The sequence below is a fragment of the Rhamphochromis sp. 'chilingali' genome (assembly GCF_963969265.1).
Source record: "Rhamphochromis sp. 'chilingali' genome assembly, chromosome: 13".
In the NCBI taxonomy this organism is placed as follows: domain Eukaryota; kingdom Metazoa; phylum Chordata; class Actinopteri; order Cichliformes; family Cichlidae; genus Rhamphochromis; species Rhamphochromis sp. 'chilingali'.
In genome coordinates, this window is record NC_137940.1 from 12744461 (window position 1) to 12765196 (window position 20736).

The following is a 20736-nucleotide window of genomic DNA, read 5'->3' on the forward strand; positions in this document are numbered from 1 at the left end:
CTCTGTCTCAGTGTTTCTTTGAAGCTCTTCCAGCTGGCTGTTCTTCTTCCGTCTTGTTTCCAACGGACCTTGAAGCTCCTGGGTGAACCTGTTCACCACCTAATCCTCAGAAATGCAAACACACAGTATTTTAATAGTTGACTAAAAAAAAAAGTGTTTTGTTTTTACTATATTTATTATTTTATCGTATTTATTATTATTACTGTATCTCTTATATTTCTATTGTTCAGCACTTTGGTCAGCCTTGTGTGTTTTTAAAGTGCTATGTAAATAAACTATGATGATGATGATGATGATGATGATAACCATGACAGAAGCAGGTGTCAGGTACATGTTATCTTTTGAATCGGTCTGCGTCATAGCAGCCACAAATGTATTATTAGACTTCTTCTTAAGTGAAATTATTGCTGCAACTTATTTTTCTTTTTCTTATTTGTTCGGTTTTGGAAACATTTAACATCTGGATTTAAAAAAATAATAACGATGAAGGAACTTACAGTATTTCTATGTTTTCTGTCCAGGGGCCACCAAAGACATGGGTAAGATGTTAGGCGGGGAGGAGGAGAAGGACCCGGATGCAGCCAAGAAGGAGGAGGAGCGACAGGAGGCGCTGAGGCAGCAGGAGGAGGAGAGGAAGGCAAAACACGCCCGCATGGAGGCAGAGAGGGAAAAAGTACGGCAGACCATCAGGGACAAGGTTAGTGTTGGGGTCGTTACACATTACTTGTTACTTTTCTCAAAAGTAATGCACAAGCTGGAGAAACTGCTACACTACTGTATGCTACTTGAGCTGCAACACACAGAAATTACTTAGTTACCAGCTAACAATATAAACCTGAGGCTACAGTCCAGCACGCCAACACACCCGAGCCTAATGAGGACGCACATGCAATTTTTGTGTTAGAGTTTAAATGTGAACACAACAACACAAAGAAAAGTTCAAAGAGATGATTCCACTTTAGAAACACAGACTTGTTTGATACTTTCTGTCACAGTCAGCTTCCGACTCCTTGGACAGAGGAGGAGGACCCAAACGCAGACACGCAAAATGAAAACTTGATTCTTAACCAAAAGTTAGCTGTTTATTGTGGCTGAAGTACGAAACAAAAGGCAAAACCAATTCAACGCTAAACAAAAACCTATACTGGGAAGACTGGAAAGAAAAGAAGAAATTTTATATCGCTACGTGTTACTTTACTGCATTCCTGAAAAACGTAATGTTATTACAGTAGCGCATTACTTTGTAACATGTTACACCCCAGACTGGCACTGATGCTGCATGTCATTTTAGGTCTGATTACAGAGGTGGGTCTCACTCGTCATTTAATGACCCTTTATTTTTTCCCTGCACATCACCGGTGTTCCTCCTTCGTCCAGTATGGGTTAAAAAAGAAGGAAGAGAAGGAGGCAGAGGAAAAAGCGGCCATGGAGCAAGCCTGCGAGGGATCGCTGACACGCCCGAAGAAAGCGATTCCGCGAGGCTGCGGAGATGATGATGAGGAAGACGAAGAGAGCATCCTTGACACCGTCCTCAAGTTTCTGCCTGGACCTCTACAGGACATGTTCAAGAAGTAAAACTAAAAAACACAAAACAAATCAAATGAACCCTAAAATCAGGGTCCGGTCTGGCATGGGTGAGGCTGCGGGGCAGAGGGAGGAAGGGTTCTTTGGGTTAACTGAAAAGAGACTGAGGAAATTATTTGTTGGGGTTTGAGTGTAGATTCGGGGCATGTTGAGGTTCTTGGGATCACAATGAATTTGGGGAAGGGGGGGGGTGTCCTCGTCAAACTGTTAGAGGCTACACACTGCCTTTGTAGAGAACCTTTACTTTGCTTTTTCTACTCTTTGATGACAGTGTCATTCTTCCTCTTTTCTTTACCGCAGTAGTTGTAAAACTTTCACATTTCTTACACCTGAGTTGTTTTGCACTTGTTCACGCCCATTAAGAACAGACGGAGCATGGCCATCGTGGAGAACAGCATTGGACGACAGTGGATTCGTGTCTGCTTACTTTTGTGTTTAAATGGCACTTCCACCGCGTTTTCCAGTTGATGGAGCATGTTCTGTTTAAATCAATGGGTGTTTTCGACTTTTACAAACCTCGTGTAGACCTTTATAGTACAAGAAATCAACATTTGAGTTTTTAGGACACGTGCCTTCATATCATCTCCTCTAGCAAAGGAATTGTAAATGAGGGTTTCATTTTGAGTCAACGCTGTTGGTAGCATGTAGGCACTCGTTCAAAGATACAAGACTGGACAATTTTGGAATAACGTATTTGATATTAGGATTTCTAGTGGGCATATATGGTTGATGATGGTGCCAATGTTCAAAGCATCCAAACTTGTGGAAATGCCAGAATAAATCCAAAACATTAAAATATGATTTGTAATTCCTTTTAAGATCAAAAGCTTCCAAAAAAAAACCGGTCTGCGAAAAATAGGATAAAAAAAGAGATCCCTTCTGCTTCCACCTCTAGTTTTACAAGAGCTTTTCTAATCTGGTCAGCTGATTAGACTGCGACTACGTTTTGACAGAAGAGAAACTTTACAGCTTAAACATTTTAAAAACTCATGTCAACGTGTGAATTTTCATTCATCATAAGCTAACAGACCAAGTTGTCATCATTTAGGTGGTGTGGGTGCCATAGACAATCAGAGCATTGACCAATGGGATACTGGGCGTTGCTGGTACATGCTTTCATCTCCACTAGCAACGGGTTGATTTGGTTACTAAGCACTTGATTAACTTATTGGTGTTTTTCACACTTTCATTAACGTGCTGAAATTGAAATTGACTTCACATCCCACCTGAGCTAACCTTTTCCTTCATCTTTTAATGTACAAATCTACCTTGACTGTCACTCATCGACATCCAGACCAAAGAAATGCTGGTAAGACCTTATTTCTTTCGTCATAAACAAAGACATGCATGTGTAACTTTTATTTTCAATCAAACGTGCCAGGCCTGCAGAAGACACACAGCAAGCTCGTTCAGCGCGTGCATGCATCCCAGGGACCGCCGCTAAGCTAAAACCGATGCTCTGTTTCTTCCTCAAAGGTATTCCATAATTAATAGGTAATGTTACCGTAGACTGAGCCTGGGATAACTGGTCTGTGAGTTGTTGTGTCTCACTGCCTAAAGAGCCTACTAATATTCTGCATCCTGCATCAGTTAATCCAACTAATATCATAGTGATTTGTCATGTTCAAATAGGTGTACTGTAGATGAAAACAAAATCTATTCACTATGTGGACATTAATCAATAAAACAAAGCATGTTGGTTATTCTTAAAAGACCCAATGACGTTTCAGTGGTTAGTGATGGAACAATGTACTGTCCGTACATTGTTCCAGGAGTCTGTGACTTAGAACAACTTTAGGGATTATTAGGACCATTGATAAAGTTGGCATAAACACCATAAAACACCTTTTTCAGTTTTTTTATTATTATTATTTTTCTAGCTCAGATAGGAATTTTCACTAGACAAAGCCATACTGTTTAGATTGCAATAAAAATTCTATAAAGAGAATATTTCAAGTTCAATGTCTCATGTTTGTTTTCCCGTAAAAAAAGAAAAGAAAAGAAGCGAAAAAAAGGAATAAATTTGTTTGTAAATCCTTACCATTCTTGTATCTTTAAACATGTAGACAAAGAAAATGTATGTAGAAAAAAAGCCATTGTTCTGTCTCAGTGTGCAACACGTGTACTGTAAGTGTGTGTGTGTTTAGATGTGTGCGTCTTTCTATGTGTCTGTGATGTGAGATCATGTTGTTGATCCATATAGTCCTGGTTTATACCGTGTAAGTGTGTCTTTGAGCTATTTTTGTGCCATGTCTAAAAAGAAGAATACTTAACACATTCCTTTCAGATGTTGAGCATGCAATGTTTGGTAGAGAATACACCAAATTAACCCAAATATGAAAAAATAAACAACTCCCCGTTTCTGTAGGAGTCTCCAGGCAACAGAATCTGTGCATTGTATCCAGAGAGATTGAACTGGAGAGTGTTGGAGATTATTAGCTGTCAGTAAAGACGTGGTCAAAGAAAAACACACAAAAAATAGAAACTTTCACAGTCCATTACACAGCCATGCCATAACATGTTTAAGTGGGATGAAGTTCAGAGTTTATTCCCAGCTGTTCATCGGCTGGACAGCTTTCCTGCAAATACACTGGATTTGTCAGATACGTGTGCGTGTTCTCCTCTTTGTCAGCCCGTAACTGGGGACGTGTTTAGGCATGCCAAAAATGCCACTGTCATATTACTACAAATCAAGCTTACAGGACAAATAAAAATATTTGTATTCAAATTGGCACGTGCATGTGTGGCATATCTTCTACTACTGTGGGTCATGCATTCAGCCGGTGTTTTCCAGAAAACACAAAGTAGGGCAAATCATTTGCCTGGTTAAGTCATTTAAACTTGTGCCAGCAAGAGTGAAAAAAAAAATCTTTGACTTCAGCTTAAAGAAATCAGTCCTGAGATAAATTTAAGTGGACTTGCAATGACCTCAAAAAAAAATCTTGGACTGGGGATCATTCTAGAGGATGGTTGGTAGTGCAGTGGGCTTCAGTTAGGTGGCATGAGGAACATCATCTTGATAGTTTTGATTATTTACATTAAAAAATGATTCCCACATCACCCAAAGCCAGGCCATGTGCACCTCTGCGAGAACAGAGTAAGCCCCCCACCATAGCGGGTAGAATTATGGACATGGCTTTGGTTACTGGCCCTTCATGGAAACTACAGCCATACATCCTCTGTATGTAAAATAGTCTCTCAGCGGGACTCGTTTCGAGGCATCACAGCATGTGAATTGCCTTTGAAAAGGGCTATTGCCATGTCATCTTTACGTCAGGTAAGCGGTAACTCATCTGTCGCACCTGTGCGTGTCCGTGCGTGATGTGCAGCTGTTTGAACTCATTCTGGTTGCATGATATACACTTGTTTGTGGAGCTGTTCAGTTTAACAAAATCCTTGGTTTCATAGATGAAAGTGTAAAAGCGAAGAGTTTTTTTTTTCTTTATTATACACAGAATAATCCAGATTTTTTTTTTTTTTTTTTTTTACAGGGAATACTTAAAAAGTTATGGTAAAATAGAAATAAATGTAGGTGAATGAGAGCAATGAAAATTATACATGAAAGGTCTCAGATGCTTTAAAAAGTCCATCAAGTCCTGGCTGATATTTCTCTGAAACATCTTAACTCAGATGGAACTGTTTTTATCGGAGACTGCGTCTGAAGACCTGGATGATCAAATTCTGTTGTCAGGAGCCCAGAAACATTAGATATACATAATAGGCTTGGAACTGCCATTCAAAACCACAGTCCACCACCCCTACACCCCCGTGTTTGGTGATTTCTCGTGACTATTAGAAAATGACAGCACAAAGAATCCATACCGACAGAGTCCAAAAGACATGCCATAGATGTTTACATCCTAAATACAACTTTATTAAGTGTAATGAATGATAGAGATGGAGAGAATATCTTAGAATTAACCTAAACTTTATTGTTCAATCAACTCCGAGGCTGGACTTTGTGAAAGATGTCATAACATTTGTCTTGTTTGTAACATTTTCACATAAGCTTATGCATATGAACTGCCCTGCTGAATCCTGCCAGTGACTGTAGAAATGAAAGTGAATGTGTTGTACTTAATACTTAGTCACCGAGTTTACTTGTGACTGGTGAACTCTCATTAGCTGTAACTGTGAACAGAAATACATTCCTGACTTTTTTGGCATTTGCACTAGGATAAGTTGAAATGTTATACTGGCAACTGCTATGGCATCTACTTTCCATGACAGTTTACTTTACCTGCCTGCCAGCCTTCTGAATGCTACATTAGAAGGGCTCTAGTGATATTCGCCAGGTTATTGATTATGTGACCTTGTTCTGGTCACCACTCATGCTGTCTTTACTGTCTGAGAAGCAGACTCCATCTGGGGAGAGAATGGCGTGATGATCACTGGAAACTGCTGATAAGAAAATTTGTAAGGAAGTGAAAAAAACCGTTTTTAAAAAAATCTCCAAAAGTCTAAACGAGAGGGTCTTTATTTTTAATTCAGGTTGAATAATGACTCATTTCAGGGGGCAGAGGTTAAGAATGTAAAATATGAGTTCTTATGTTGTTGTTTTTTTTCTTTAATTGCATGTCATATACTCTTATGTGGAGCCCGATCACTGTAAAACTGTCATCTATGGAACGGAAACATCCTTTTTGGAAATTTAATGCATAAGACTAATAAAAACAAAGGTTTATTAAAAAAAACTTGTCTTTAGTCCTGTCTTGCTTGTGACCATTTCAGTAACCTATTAAATCTGTTGTTTTTTCATTTTATTTTCTAATATTGATGACCATAAAGAACTGTGTGCAGTGACCATACAAATAAGACTGAGTAGAAATGCAGTGCATTGGGTTCGGCACACACACACACACACACACACACACACACACACACACATACATATATATATATATATATATTTATTAGGGGTGCAACGATATTCGTATCGATATTGAACCGTTCGATACAGTGCTTTCGGTTCGGTACGCATATGTATCGAACAATACAACATTTGTAATTTATTTTATCAACTTTCCTTCTGACGATGCTGTCTGTGTTGAGCGCTCAGTGAATCTGCGTTCGACTACTCCGCCTAGGCTGCACTGTCGAGCGCAGATCCACTGAGTGCTCCACACAGACAGCATAGTCAGAGGGAAGAGCGCAGGGCACCTCCCCCACCCTCATTCAGATCTGGCGTTTGGAATTATTTTGGTTTTCATGTGACGTATGACCCTGAAGGTAAGCGAGTCATGGACTAAAGTAAAACAGTATGTTGGATGTGCCATGCAATGCTCAATTACATGGGTGGGAACTAGTGTGTTAGCGCAGTTAGCTCGTTAACGTGTTAGCCGTCTAGCCCCATGCACGGGGCGATCGGCGGTAGCTCGTTAACGGAGATTTGCCGTGTTGTGGTGTTAAGGTCATTTCAACGAGATTAACCTGAAAGCACTAGTGGGAACACAACGAATATGACTGCACATTTACGCCGACATCATCCTAGTGCCAAGACAAAAACAACAAGCATGCTACTAACTTTAGCCGAGTCATTTAGACAGCTGTTAGCACATGATTCTCCTTATGCTGCTGAGAATATAGCCCACAAGAAGCGGATAGTATAGCTTTTATTTTGGAAAGAGACATTTCTCTGTAAAAAACTCTCTTTTCCAAAGATGAGTGATTCCTCAATCAGATACAAGGCTTGCAATATCGCTAGCCTGACATCCTGGGGCTAGCGATTTTTTCAGTCGGGCTACCCTGCCCTCGGGCTATTGTAGGAAGGAAAAATATATGTCAATGCTTTTGCATTCTTTCAGAAATGTAGCTGGGTAATTATGTCATTGGCATCGGTGAGCCACTGTCAATATGTGACATATTGAAATCGCGTTTGAATTTGCGCTTGTTTTTTTGCTTTCACTTTGCAATCGTGCGAACTGTGTATAGAGAGCGACAGCACTGATCTGTGAGTGATGATAATTTGTGCACCAATTCCTCTGACATCGTCTTATTAATCGTTAGCTTACTATGCAAACATGAAAAGTGAAATCTCCCGCAGCAAGCTTAAACATGTGAGAGGTTGATCGCGCAGAGAATCGCTGAGCTTATGTGAGTGAGTGTGTAAAAGCATTTCAGTTCTGCTGAGCCAAACAAGACAGGTCAGGGTGAAGAAGTGACAGCCAAAGAAAAGCTTACCACAAAACGGAGAAGTTATGACAAATCAGACTATAAGGCAAAAAGAAAGTGCAGCTTTATGGTTTCATGGACAAAATAATTTCTGTGGCTGCAATATGACGAGCTAAATAACCAGGGCTGCACATAAGTGGTCCGCAGGTGCGCATTCGCTGTCAAAATAAAAAACACGCACAAGGGTTAGGGTTAAATTTAAAAACTGTACTTTTGAGTTAAAATATATATTTATAATTTTAATAAATGACAAATTAAAAATGCATGAACATTTTTTTTGTATCGAAAAAATATCGAACCGTGACACCAAAGTATCGAACCGAACCGAACCGTGAATTTTGTGTATCGTTGCACCCCTAATATATATATATATATATATATATATATATATATATATATATATATACACATATATATATATATATATATATATATATATATATACACATATATATATATATATATATATACACATATATATATATACATATATATATACATATATATATATACACATATATATATATACATATATATACACATATATATATATACATATATATATACATATATATATATATATATATATATATATATATATATACATACATATATACATACATATATATACATATACACATATATATATATATATATACATACATATACATACATACATACATACATACACATATATATATATATATATATATATATATATATATATATATATATATATATATATATATATATATATATATACATAACCGTTCGATACAGTGCTTTCGGTTCGGTACGCATATGTATCGAACAATACAAAATTTTTAATTTATTTTATCAACTTTCCTTCTGACGATGCTGTCTGTGTTGAGCGCTCAGTGGATCTGCGCTCGACAGTGCAGCCCAGGCGGAGTAGTCGAACGCAGATTCACTGAGCGCAGGGCAAGCTAGTGAGACAGAAGTTAAGCTCTCCTTGCAACATAGCAAATTGAACCTCCCCCACCCTCATTCAGATGTGGCGTTTGGAACTATTTTGGTTTTCATGTGACTTATGAGCCTGAAGGTAAGCGCGTCATGGACTAAAGTAAAACAGTATGTTGGATGTCCCACGCAATGCTCAATTACATTGGTGGGAACTAGTGTGTTAGCGCAGTTAGCTCATTAACGTGTTGGCCGTCCAGCCCCATGCACGGGGCGATCCGCGGTAGCTCGTTAACGGAGATTTGCCATGTTGTGGCTTTAACGTCATTTCAACGAGATTAACGCTGACAGCACTAGTGGGAACACAACGAATATGACTGCACATTTACTCCGACAGCATCCTAGTGCAAAGACAAGTGGAAGCAGACAAAAACAACAAGCACGCATGCTACACACTTTACCTGAGTCATTTAGACAGCCGTTAGCACATGATTCTCCTTATGGGGACCTGATATGTTTAATATGCTGCTGAGAATATAGCCCAGAAGAAGTGTATAGTATAGCTTTTATTTTGGAAAGAGACATTTCTCTGTAATAAACTCTCTTTTCCAAAGATGAGTGATTCCTCAATCAAATATATTAATTTTTTTATTACTTTGTTGTTTCAGCAACATTAAATTTAAAAACTGTACTTTTGAGTTAAAATATATACTTATAATTTTAATAAACGACAAATTAAAAAGGCATGAACATTTTTTTTTGTATCGAAAAAATATCGAACCGTGACACCAAAGTATTGTAACGTTCACAAGAACCAGACGGTTGGGTCTCAGTTTGTCCGTTTATTCGGCACATAAGCAAGCGGGTTGCTAACTCAGGGGAGAGCGCCCTCGTGCTACACCTCTCTTCAGCCTGGCACCCACACAACAACACAGAACCCAGGTCCCCCCTCCCCTTCCTCCACACCACCCTCCCTACTTCCTGCAGCACAACCAAACATGAATCTTAAAGAACAACAACAGTGTGCAAAGATAACCAACATGTACAATAACACTTAACCATCGTTACACTGCCCCCCCAGCAATAAGTTCCTCGTCCCCGAGGGAACGACACAGTCTCTGAGGCGGGGTGGTAGCCTACGTTCCCTCCTTGACCTCCTGAGCCCCTGAGGTGGGCGCGGAGCGTCGGGGCTTTGGGGTGAAGAGTCCGAGGGAGGGGAACGCAGCCCCGGTCGGGGGCCCCTCTGAGCAGGGTCATGGACGCTCTGTACACGTCCCTCTGGAAAGGAGGGGAGGGACTGCCCTCTGTAGGGGGCCATCCGGTCTCTGTGCAGCGCTACTATCCTCCCCCTAGGAGGCAACTGCACCCTGTAAACAACCTCCCCCACTCGCTCTAGGACGCTGCAAGGCCCCACCCAGCTGCTATCCAGTTTAGGACACCGTCCCTTCTTTCTCTTTGGGCTGTAGACCCACACCAGCTCCCCAGCACGGAAGTGCCTCCCCTTAGTGGTGATGTCATAATTCCTCTTTTGGCGCAGGCCTGCCTTCGCCAGCTGCTCCCGGGCGTAGGAATGTGCAGAATCCAGCCGGTCCTGCAGCTTCCTTGCGTAGTCCCGGCCTGGTGGTGCTTCTGGCGCGTCCGGGGGCTTCCCAAAAGCCAACTCTGCAGGAGTTCTCAGCTCTCTCCCTAACATGAGCAGGGCAGGCGTACATTGGGTGGAGTCTTGCACTGCCGACCTGTAGGCCATGAGGATAAGGGGAAGATGGTAGTCCCAGTCCCGTTGGTGTTCTGAGGTAAGGATGGCTAGCTGCTGGGCCAGCGTCCTGTTAAACCTTTCCACCAGTCCATCGCTTTGGGGGTGAAGTGGGGTGGTGCGGGTCTTCTTAATCCCAAGGCGGTCACACATGGCAGCAAATACCTTGGACTCAAAGTTACGCCCCTGGTCACTGTGGAGGGTCTCTGCTGTTCCAAAGCGGCTGAACATCCCCTCCACTAATACATCAGCGACAGTCTCAGCCTCCTGATCTGGGATGGCGTATGCTTCCGGCCACTTGGTAAAATAGTCCATGGCCACAAGAACATAGCGGTTTCCTCTGTCTGTGCGAGGAAATGGGCCCATGACGTCCACAGCTACTCGCTCCATTGGAGCCCCTGCTGGTTGCTGCTGAAGCTGAGCCCGGGACTGGTCCTGTGGCCCTTTGTGTGAGGAACATGCATCACAGCTGCGGCAAAAGTCCTCCACATCCCTCCGCTGTTGACCCCAGTAATAGCCCTGGCGGAGGCGGCGGAGAGTCTTAGAGACCCCAAAGTGGCCGGAGCCAGTGCTCCCATGGCAGGCTTCCAGCACCGCTGACCTCAGCGACCTTGGCACCACAACCTGCCACCTCTCCTCCCCCGTGGCAGGATCCTTCCAGGCACGCTCCAACACCCCCTCCTTCAGCCTGAGAGCTGCAAACTTGGCCCATAGCCCCCTGGTACAGATGGAAAACCCAGTGACCTCATCCCAAAGGGGTTGCTCCCCCTTCTCCAGCCACTGCAGGACCGGCAGCAGGTCTGTGTCTTGTTCCTGCCGTGCCCTCCACTCCGCTGCATCCACCACCAGAAGAGCCCTGCAGGCGAGCTGTGCTGCTCCGTCTATTGTCGTGAGTTCCCGCTCTATTTCCTCTCGCTTCTCACAGTAACGGCAGCCAGCTGCAGCACATGGGCGGCGAGAGAGGGCGTCTGCGTTAGAATGGTGCGTCCCTGCTCTGTGCTCCACAGTGAAATTGAAGGCTTGGAGCTCCTCCAGCCAGCGAGCCACCTGCCCCTCTGGCTCCCTGAAAGACATCAGCCACTGAAGGGCAGCATGATCAGTTCTGATAACAAATGCTGTGCCGCACAGGTAGTACTTAAAGTGTCTCACCCCTGCCACCACAGCCAGCAGCTCTTGTCGTGTGACACAGTAGCGCCGCTCACTCCTGTTCAGGACCCAACTGAAGTACGCCACCACCTTCTCACCTTCCGGCCCAACCTGCGACAACACAGCTCCCAGCCCCACATTACTTTCGTCAGTGTCCAGGACAAAAGGCAGGGTGGGGTCAGGGGGGGCGAGGACTGGGGACTCTGTCAGCGATTTGCGGAGGGTGTTGAACGCCTGCTGACAGTCCTGGGTCCAGATGAAGTCACGGTCCTTCTGCAGCAGGTGGAAGAGTGGTGCGGCTATGGAGGAAAAGCCCTTCACAAACCTCCTGTAATAAGACGCCAGTCCTAGGAAGCTTTTGAGCTGTTTCTGGTCTGCTGGTGTGGGCCACTCGGTAATGGTGTGAATTTTTTCCTCCAAAGTGCTGATGCCCTCACGACCCAGCTTGTGGCCCAGAAACTCCACCTCCCTCCTCATGAAGTGGCACTTGTCGGGATGCAGCTTCAGGCCTGCAGCCGCCACCCTCTCCAACACTTGTCTCAGGGCATCCAGGGCAGCATCAAAGGAGCTCCCGTGCACTAGAAGATCATCCAGGTAAACCAGACACCGTTGCCGTGGGACGCCAGCCAGCACACTGTCCATAAGCCTCTCGAAGGTCGCAGGAGCGTTGCAAAGACCAAAGCTCAGGACTTTGAACTGCCATAGTCCCCTGTTAGTGCAGAAGGCTGTCTTCGGTCTGGATTCCGGGGACAGTGGCACCTGCCAGTAGCCACTCCGCAGGTCCAGGGTGGAGAACCAGGAGGACCCGGCTACTAAGTCGAGAGACTCATCAATCCTGGGAAGGGGGTAAGAGTCCTTCTTCGTCACTTTGTTGAGTGGTCTGTAGTCCACACAGAAACGCATCCTAGGACTTTTTTTCTTAGGCACCATCACCACCGCGGAGGCCCACGGGCTATCAGATGGCTCTATGATGCCCGCCTTCATCATTTCACACAACTCTCTGTCTGCAGCCTCCTGATGAGCCAGGGGCAGGCGGCGGGGGCGCACTTTAATAGGCTGGGCATCCCCGGTCTCAATGACGTGCTCTACCAAGTGTGTCAAGCCAACATCACTTTCTTTCAGGGCAAAAATGTCACTAAACTCTTTTAGTACCTGCCATAGACTCTCTTGCTGCTGTGGAGTCAGCCCCTCACAGTTCTTTGACCAGATACTCCTCACTGCTGAGAGCCTCTCCTCCTCCTCCGCTCGCTGCTCTGCCGGCGGGTCTGCAGGGGTCTCTGCGGTGGAGGTGGACGCCGCGGCAGATGCTGTGCAGACCGGGGGGGGAATAAGCGGCACCTTCTTCCCATCAGGGAGTGCGAGGAAGCCTTTGCCTAAGTCCAGTACACCACCAATGGCTCGTAAAAAATCCAGCCCAAGGATGCAGGCGTCCTGCACGTCAGCCACCCAGGCAGCATAAGACACACCGAGGTCCCCCACCTTGAACTGGAACACTCCCCTCCCTCTCATTGGGGCCAGATCACCGGTCACAGTCTTAAGTTGCACATTAGTCGGTTGCACAGCAGCTCCGGGTGGGACAACATCGGGTCGGACCAGCGTTGCATTGGACCCCGTGTCCAGCAGGGCCGTACAGGACACCCCCGCAATCGTCACTGGAACATGGCAAAAGCCACCAACCTGGGTCCAGCCCACAGCGATGGCCGCACCAGGTGGGGGTGGCGGTGGAGTGGGGATGTCGTTCTCCCAGGCCCGTGTACTCCCGCCTACACGGGCCCATGGGCGTTTCCCTGAACCGCTGCAAGCTTGGGGCACTGCCTGATGAGGTGTCCGACTTGTCCACATCCCCAGCAGCTCTGCGGTCGGCGGTGTGGGCCAGCCCGAGGGGAAGGCGACTGCAGCGAAGCCGCCTGCACCAAACTGCACAGGCCCGCTGGCGTCTCCGTCTGTTCCACAGGTGCTGACACAGCCCTCACCACGTGTGCGTCATCAGCGCCCCCAGAGGATCCCGCAAGCATCTCCCTCTCCAACGCTAGCTCCAGGGCTGCACTGAGTGTGGCCGGCCGAGCAAGCTGAGTTTGCATACGGAGCTCTTTAGGGCTCAGGGCCTGCAGGAACTGGTCCCGAGCTAACTCCGCCTGCACTGATGGTGGCATGCTGTCATACGCCCTCCGGCAAAGGCACTCGACTTCATGGGCCAAAATGCGGAGGGGCTCACCTGGCAATCTGCGTCTGTTGTGGAACTCCGACCTCAGCAGCACTGGTTGGTTATACTGCCCGAAGCGCCTCTGAAGTGCTCCGACCAGAGCATTATAATCTCCCCTCTGCTCCTCGGTTGGCAGCAGCAGGCATGCAGCTGCATCCTCACACAGGCACAAAGCCAACTGGAGAGCTTTATGTTCCTCAGACCAGCCAGCTGCAACAGCTAACAGCTCGAACTGTGCGATAAACACTTCCCATGGCGTCTTGCCGCTGAACTTAGGCGTTTTTATATGCGCTGCAGCTTGCTGGGCGCCGCCATGTTTGTTTACATCACGTGACGGCGCGCCAAGCGAGGTCGACTCCTTCCCGCCGGAATCGCGGCCGCTGTGCGAACAGTTCCCGAGCCTAGTCAAACCTGGAGAAAATCCAGCCTCGGCAGACAGCCGCAGCGCCGTTTCCCTCACTCCATGGGCGGGCGAGCGCGGACGAACCTCCCTCTCCTCCGTCTCCTTCTTAATCCTGCCCGGCAACATCCTCGTCTCGTAACGGCAAGCGTCGCCAGCAACAGGGTGTCGGGCGTTCTGGGGTTCTTTTTTCTTTCTTCACTTCTGACACCAATGTAACGTTCACAAGAACCAGACGGTTGGGTCTCAGTTTGTCCGTTTATTCGGCACATAAGCAAGCGGGTTGCTAACTCAGGGGAGAGCGCCCTCGTGCTACACCTCTCTTCAGCCTGGCACCCACACAACAACACAGAACCCAGGTCCCCCCTCCCCTTCCTCCACACCACCCTCCCTACTTCCTGCAGCACAACCAAACATGAATCTTAAAGAACAACAACAGTGTGCAAAGATAACCAACATGTACAATAACACTTAACCATCGTTACAGTATCGAACCAAACCGAACCGTGAATTTTGTGTATCGTTGCACCCCTACTAATTATGTGGATATATTTTCATGTACTTTGTGTAATGTTTTATTAGATTATATTTGATGGCTTGGGCCCCAGGAAGACTAGCAACTGCTATTGTGGAAGCTAACGGGGTTCCTTATATACAAATATATGAATAACCTGGAGATTTAATATATCATTACCGTAATTGTCGGGCTATAAGCCACTACTTTTTGCATAAGCTTTGAACCCTGCGGCTTTTAGTCAGGTGCGGCTTTTCTGTGGATTGTCCATGATTTTTGTCATATCGTAAGACGATTTATTTTGTTTGTTCCGCTGTTGTACAGCACTACGTTGCCTGGCGGAAGGGCATGTGATCAGACACACAGTATCGGGGTTCAAGAGTGGTATGTTGGTCACATGTCCATCCGCCAGGCAACATAGTGCTGTACAAGTAGCGTGAAAAACAAACTTCAAAGTAGCGCTACACGTTCAGCGGGAGTCGTGGATGATGAGCGGCGATAAACTTGCGAAAAGCAAGTTATGCTCAACTCCACCGGTGGAATCTGACAGCGTGGAAAAGTGTGAAAACATCCACGATCACCAACGGATTTGAAGGGCTGGACTGCTGCATGATGGAGAGGAGGACACCGCCACGGCCCTTCTGAGGGTGTTCGACACTAACAACGAGGATTTCTTTGGTTTTGAAAGTGACAACGAAGGAAAGAAGCTGAGAGTGGATGATGAAGCCATCCTGAGCCTGTTCGTATCTGACACTGGTGTGCTGTAGGTTATTGTTATGTACTACATTTGTTACTCATTTATGAAGCACAGTACATGTTTCGTACTTGTAATTACCGCTACTTGTACATATACCTAAAAAGTTATGCAAATATGTACCCATAACTTGTTTTTCAAAATATTAATAAAAGGGGTGTGTCTCCAAACAGCCATCTCTTTCCTGACAATTCGCTTTGTGCATATTCTCTTACATATGATAAGTCAACATTGAAACACCTGCGGCTTTTAGTCAGGTGCGGCTAATGTATGTACAAAACAGGATTTTCCCCTGATTTTAGCTTATGCGGCTAATATTCAGGTGCGCTTTGTAGTCCGGGAAATACAGTACTCAAAAACCAAGATTTAAAATAATATCTTACTGTTTTAAAAAAGAACCCATTTATGAATAAAAGACTGTAGTATTAGTTAAATCATTAGAAGCTGCTTATCTCATAGTATAAAGCCCTTACCAGGCCTTTGTGGCACTTTTATTTAAACTGTGTTGTTTACTTGTTGTTTATTGTAGACTGCACTATTTTGACACTTCATCATGCTGCTGCAACAATTTCCCTTGTGGGATCAATAAAGTATCTATCTATCTATCTATCTATCTATCGTCTGTCTAAGGAGCTTGGAAAGGACCTTTTTTTTCCAAGCTGCCTCAACTACGATGACCTGGATGACTGCCAAACTTCACAGACGTCTATCTATACAGCTCGCTAAAGGCATGTGTTAGAACCAGTGATCTTATGTCCCAAAGAGGGGAACCAGACAGAGCTGTCCACTTTGACTTAGATATTAAAGCAACTGTAACTAGAAAAAGTTGCATTTCCAGTGAAAATGCAGTGTGAATGCTGTGTAGTGGAATCTGAAAACAGCAGAAGAAGGAGAACTATCTGCTGAAAACACTGTGTACAAGCTGAACTGTTTGCTGAAAACTGCTTTATTTGAAAGACTACACTGAAGAGTGTCAAGAAAGCAGGGAGAGTGCAAGGAGGGAAGATATGTAGTAAATGTCACATGTAGGATTTGAACCTTTGCCACCGGATCTCACGGCAGCTGCGCATCCCACTGCGCCAAAGCAGTTCTGGTCTCAAACAAAGATATGATGAGAGAAAAAATGTGCACTGTGCAGAAGAAGCTAAATTGTACTGAAAAGAGGTAAAAATTGCTGAATGTACAGCAAAAAAAAGAGATAAGGAACCTGAAAATTGTGCTGAAAAGAGGTTAAGAAGCTGAAGTTTGTGCTGAAAACAGCTGAAAAAGCTGGAATTTGTGCTGGAAAGTAGTGAAAAACTGAAAATTTTGCTAAGCAGTCAGCAGTCACTATCTCTGGGGGGCATCACAACTATTGTAGACCCCTTAAAATGTGGCTGATTAAAAAGCTTCCAATAAGTATTTTTTCTCCTTTTTTTTTTGCTTTAGACAGAAAAAACGTAACAAAAAAATGTTTACTTGGTGAGCAGCAATGAGCTAAAAGCCCATAAATGTAAATCAGATGACCTTCACTGTAGACCATCAGACTATTGCCCTTAAATAGAAGGCAACTTTTACTTTTGCACTAAAGCATTAATACTAAATGTTCTTGGTTTCGTCATTTTGTTTATGAAAGAGACATTGGTAGTTTAGCTTGCATATGCAGCCTCATCTTCGCACTTTCTACATTTAAACAGATTCACACTGTTCAAGACAAACAGTCGCCTGCTGTATTCCAGTAATTCCACCCTGCTTCTCCGCATTGCTGTTGCTGCTTCCACAGTGTTTTGTAATGGGTGAATTACCAGCAGTGATTTGCTCTTTTACAGTTTTGTTAATCCTGAATAAAAGACTCCCTGACAGATTAGTGCGTGTGGGCTGTTTGTCATTCAAAGCCCTTTAACGAGAAAAGTCTTTCGGTCTCTGGAAATTACAGACAGCAGAGAAGAGGTTTAGTGTTTTTCTGCCTTCTAAGAAAAACTCAACTCAAGGCATGCACAGATGCAGAAAGAGAGTGGGAGATTATCTGTTTATTTTAGCTAATGTTCATATTTAATGGGGACACTCTAAACGGCAAAAACAGAGGTTGCATAATCACATCTACTTGTTTGAAATGTGCCTTTGTGAGGATCCTTCAGGCTATTTATTCTGAGCTAGGAGCACATGCTTTGTATCGTAGTGTGGGTATTCTACTCTTTTTGCTAGTCGCTATATAGACGTCTATAATTTAGATATCTATAAAGCATATATTTTCCAGATACACGTATGTGTTCATTTTTAAAAATATGGTATATTAACCAGATTTAAGATAAAAGCATCATGCAGATGCCGGTTCTTCCACATTCACCATGAGCATGAATATTATTTTCAAGCTTTCATTAAATTAGATGTTACAATGGAGCCAGAGTCTGCAAGCACAGTTACGGTGTGTGAGTTCATAGACAAATATGAAGCTAAACTGCCCAACAAAGGCAAAGTCCAGCAACTACACGAGTCAGGCTGAAGCTGAAATTTACTAAACTAGCTACTTTACCAAGAGATTTCTGTTTTTTTAATTCTCAATAATGAATGTATTTGGCTGCCAGGAGAACACATGGGATTGCATAAACAGCACACCACTAGGTTTTTCGTTATGAAATACATAAACAGTTAATGATAATGACAGATAATCGGTATCAGTAAAACTACAATTATCTTAATTCTTTTGGAATTGTAAAAGAAACTCACAAGACTGGAAATGTACAGATACTGTAGATGGTGTGGACCCTGAAAGATTCCATGAAAAAAACCTTCTTGGTGTGTTGATTGATGGTATAAGCTAGAAATCTCATATAAAATACATGCATTGTCATAATGCGGCTGTGTGCAGGTAAGATGAGGACCCAATCGCAAACTCACAGAGGCAGGATGGAACTCAAAATTCACAGCTTTATTGTTAGAGAGCAAAACTACACACTGGTACACAGAGAAACACACGGCCATGAATGAAGGAGAACGCGACACTGAACTGAGGGAGACATGGACATAAAGACACAGAGGGTTAACGAGGGAAGTAGGAGCACACGGGGAACACAGGTGACACTGATAATCATAACGAGACACGGCATGAGTAAAACACTGATGGGAGACTGTCAAAGTAAAACAGGAAGTACACAGAGGTGCAGACAGGAGGAGAGAGAGAGAGCACAGACATAACGGGCTGGGGAAAACATGGAATAAAACACAAGGAGTGTAGACAAGGGCTCACAGATGCACAGAGGGGCACACAGGGGTTAAAGTCACAAGGGGAAATCCAATAAGGAACATCTTAACAGAACAACCTAGGAACCAAGGCAAAAATAAAGAACAAAATACAAAACACACGAAAACTAAGAATGCTGGGTCAACATGACCCAGGATCATGACATGTATAACAAAGTTTCAAAAAGCATTTCATTATTTCAAGCAATTTACATTTGGGACCTCATATTACTCCACATTCTCTACTGACCACTAATTTCACCAAATTTGAATTACTGTTCAGAGGTTTCAAATGATGAATGGTTCACTGTCATCATTTACCATTTTGCAAGAAAGGGCCATGAGGATAATTCTAAATACTGGTCACAGAGATCACACAAAAGCCTGTTCTTGAAATCAAACATACTGAAATTTACTGATCTGGCTCATTTTCAAACCACACAAATTATGTTTAAAGCCAAAAACAACGTGCTCACTGACAATATTCTAAAACTGTTGATTTGAGGGGAGTTCAGTTTAAAACATCTGTGTCCATACAACAGTAAAATCCCAGTATCATGGCATGAAACTGTAGATGTGGCTAATGTGTATATACATGTAAATGTGTTGTCTCTTTAAATGTGTAACCGTGATTATTTTCATGTTGGATTGAAATAAAATATCTCCCTCTGCTGGTACTGCAGCTTACTGTAACTTTTGCAGCTCACGCTTAGCCTCATTGGGAAATGGACACTGTGGACCAGCGTGTCTATTATACGCTTTGCCATGATACTGGATTGGGAGTGAAGCTATGGAACAAACTTGGTGAGAAACTAGAGCAATGACTCTAGTTTTGCAATATACAGGGAACAAATATGGCTTTGACTGGGTGTTCTCACCCAGTATTTATCCTCTGTGTGATGTAGAAATCTCAATAATATATGATGAACTTGTCATTTTCCTTTTTTGTTATTGTATTATTTTAACATATTCAAAATAAAACCACATGATATCATAACACAAGGTATGCAGAAGAGTATCTTTAAACAAATAGCACATCAAACCTGGAAGCAGATGGGCTACAGCAGCATTAGATCACACTGGGTGCCATTCCTGTTAGCTAAGAACAGGAAACCAACCGATGGTGCAATTCATGCCAACTCACGCTATGAACTCATTAGAAATGAACAGCAGAAAATTGGAAAAATTGTGTGACGAGTCCTTTCAAAAGAGGCCAACATTCACTCCATTCAAACTGGAACTAGAAAAATTTGCATTTCCTGCGAAAATGCAGTGTGGATGCTTTAAAGCTGAAGCTGTATGCAGAAACTAGCTGAAAAAGCTGAAAAGTTGCAGAAATTGTAAAAACTTTGCAGAAGCAAATGGAATAACTTAGCAGAACTGCAATATCTTAGAGGAAACAAAATACTTGGCAGAAATACAATAGCATAGCAGAACTTAGCAGAAATATTGTATTTTACCAGAAACATGATAACTTCTCAAAAATACAAGAATTTAGGAGAAATAGTATAAGATAACAGAAAGAATATATTTAGCCAAAAATACTTAAACATTACAGAAACACTATGATTTAGAAAAATAGTACAACAGAGCAGAAATATATTTACCAGAGACACTGTGATGAACTATGAATATTGTAATTTTAAATCAATACTATGTTTTAGCACAAATACTATAATTTGACAGAAATACTATGTTTCAGCACAAATACTCTGGTTTAGCACAAATATTATAAGATAGCAGAAATACAATTATATAGCAGAAATGCTATTTTTAGAAAGAAAAATATAATATAGTAGAAATAGTATGATTTAGCAGAAATATTACAATATAGCATAATAACAATGATTTAGAACACATACTATGATTGAGCAGAATAGTAATAACTTAAGTGAAAATACTGGAAAAGTAAGATGACAAGCTGAAAAAAAACCGGAACATGGTTAAGTTCCCACAAAACTAATTGTTGTTCACCTGTGGAAAAAAAAATAAAGAAATAAAAATAAATTTAAAAAACAAGAAGGAACAGCTAACAGATACACACAAAATCAAATATGTATACACAAATGCA

General features: G+C 43.2%; 1 protein-coding gene across 5 annotated transcripts in view; it reads left to right on the plus strand.

Moving 5' to 3' along the window:
* The window catches only part of cplx2b (complexin 2b), a 57417-nt gene extending 52349 nt beyond the window's left edge, over positions 1–5068 (plus strand). For all 5 annotated transcript variants that reach the window (XM_080900215.1, XM_080900216.1, XM_080900219.1 and 2 more), the window contains exons 3-4: positions 522–697; positions 1378–5068. In XM_080900215.1, the coding sequence (XP_080756341.1) occupies positions 522–697; positions 1378–1575 (374 nt within the window). In that variant the 3' untranslated portion in view covers positions 1576–5068. The remainder of the gene's footprint in view (positions 1–521; positions 698–1377) is intronic.
* The last annotated feature ends 15668 nt before the right edge of the window (positions 5069–20736 follow it).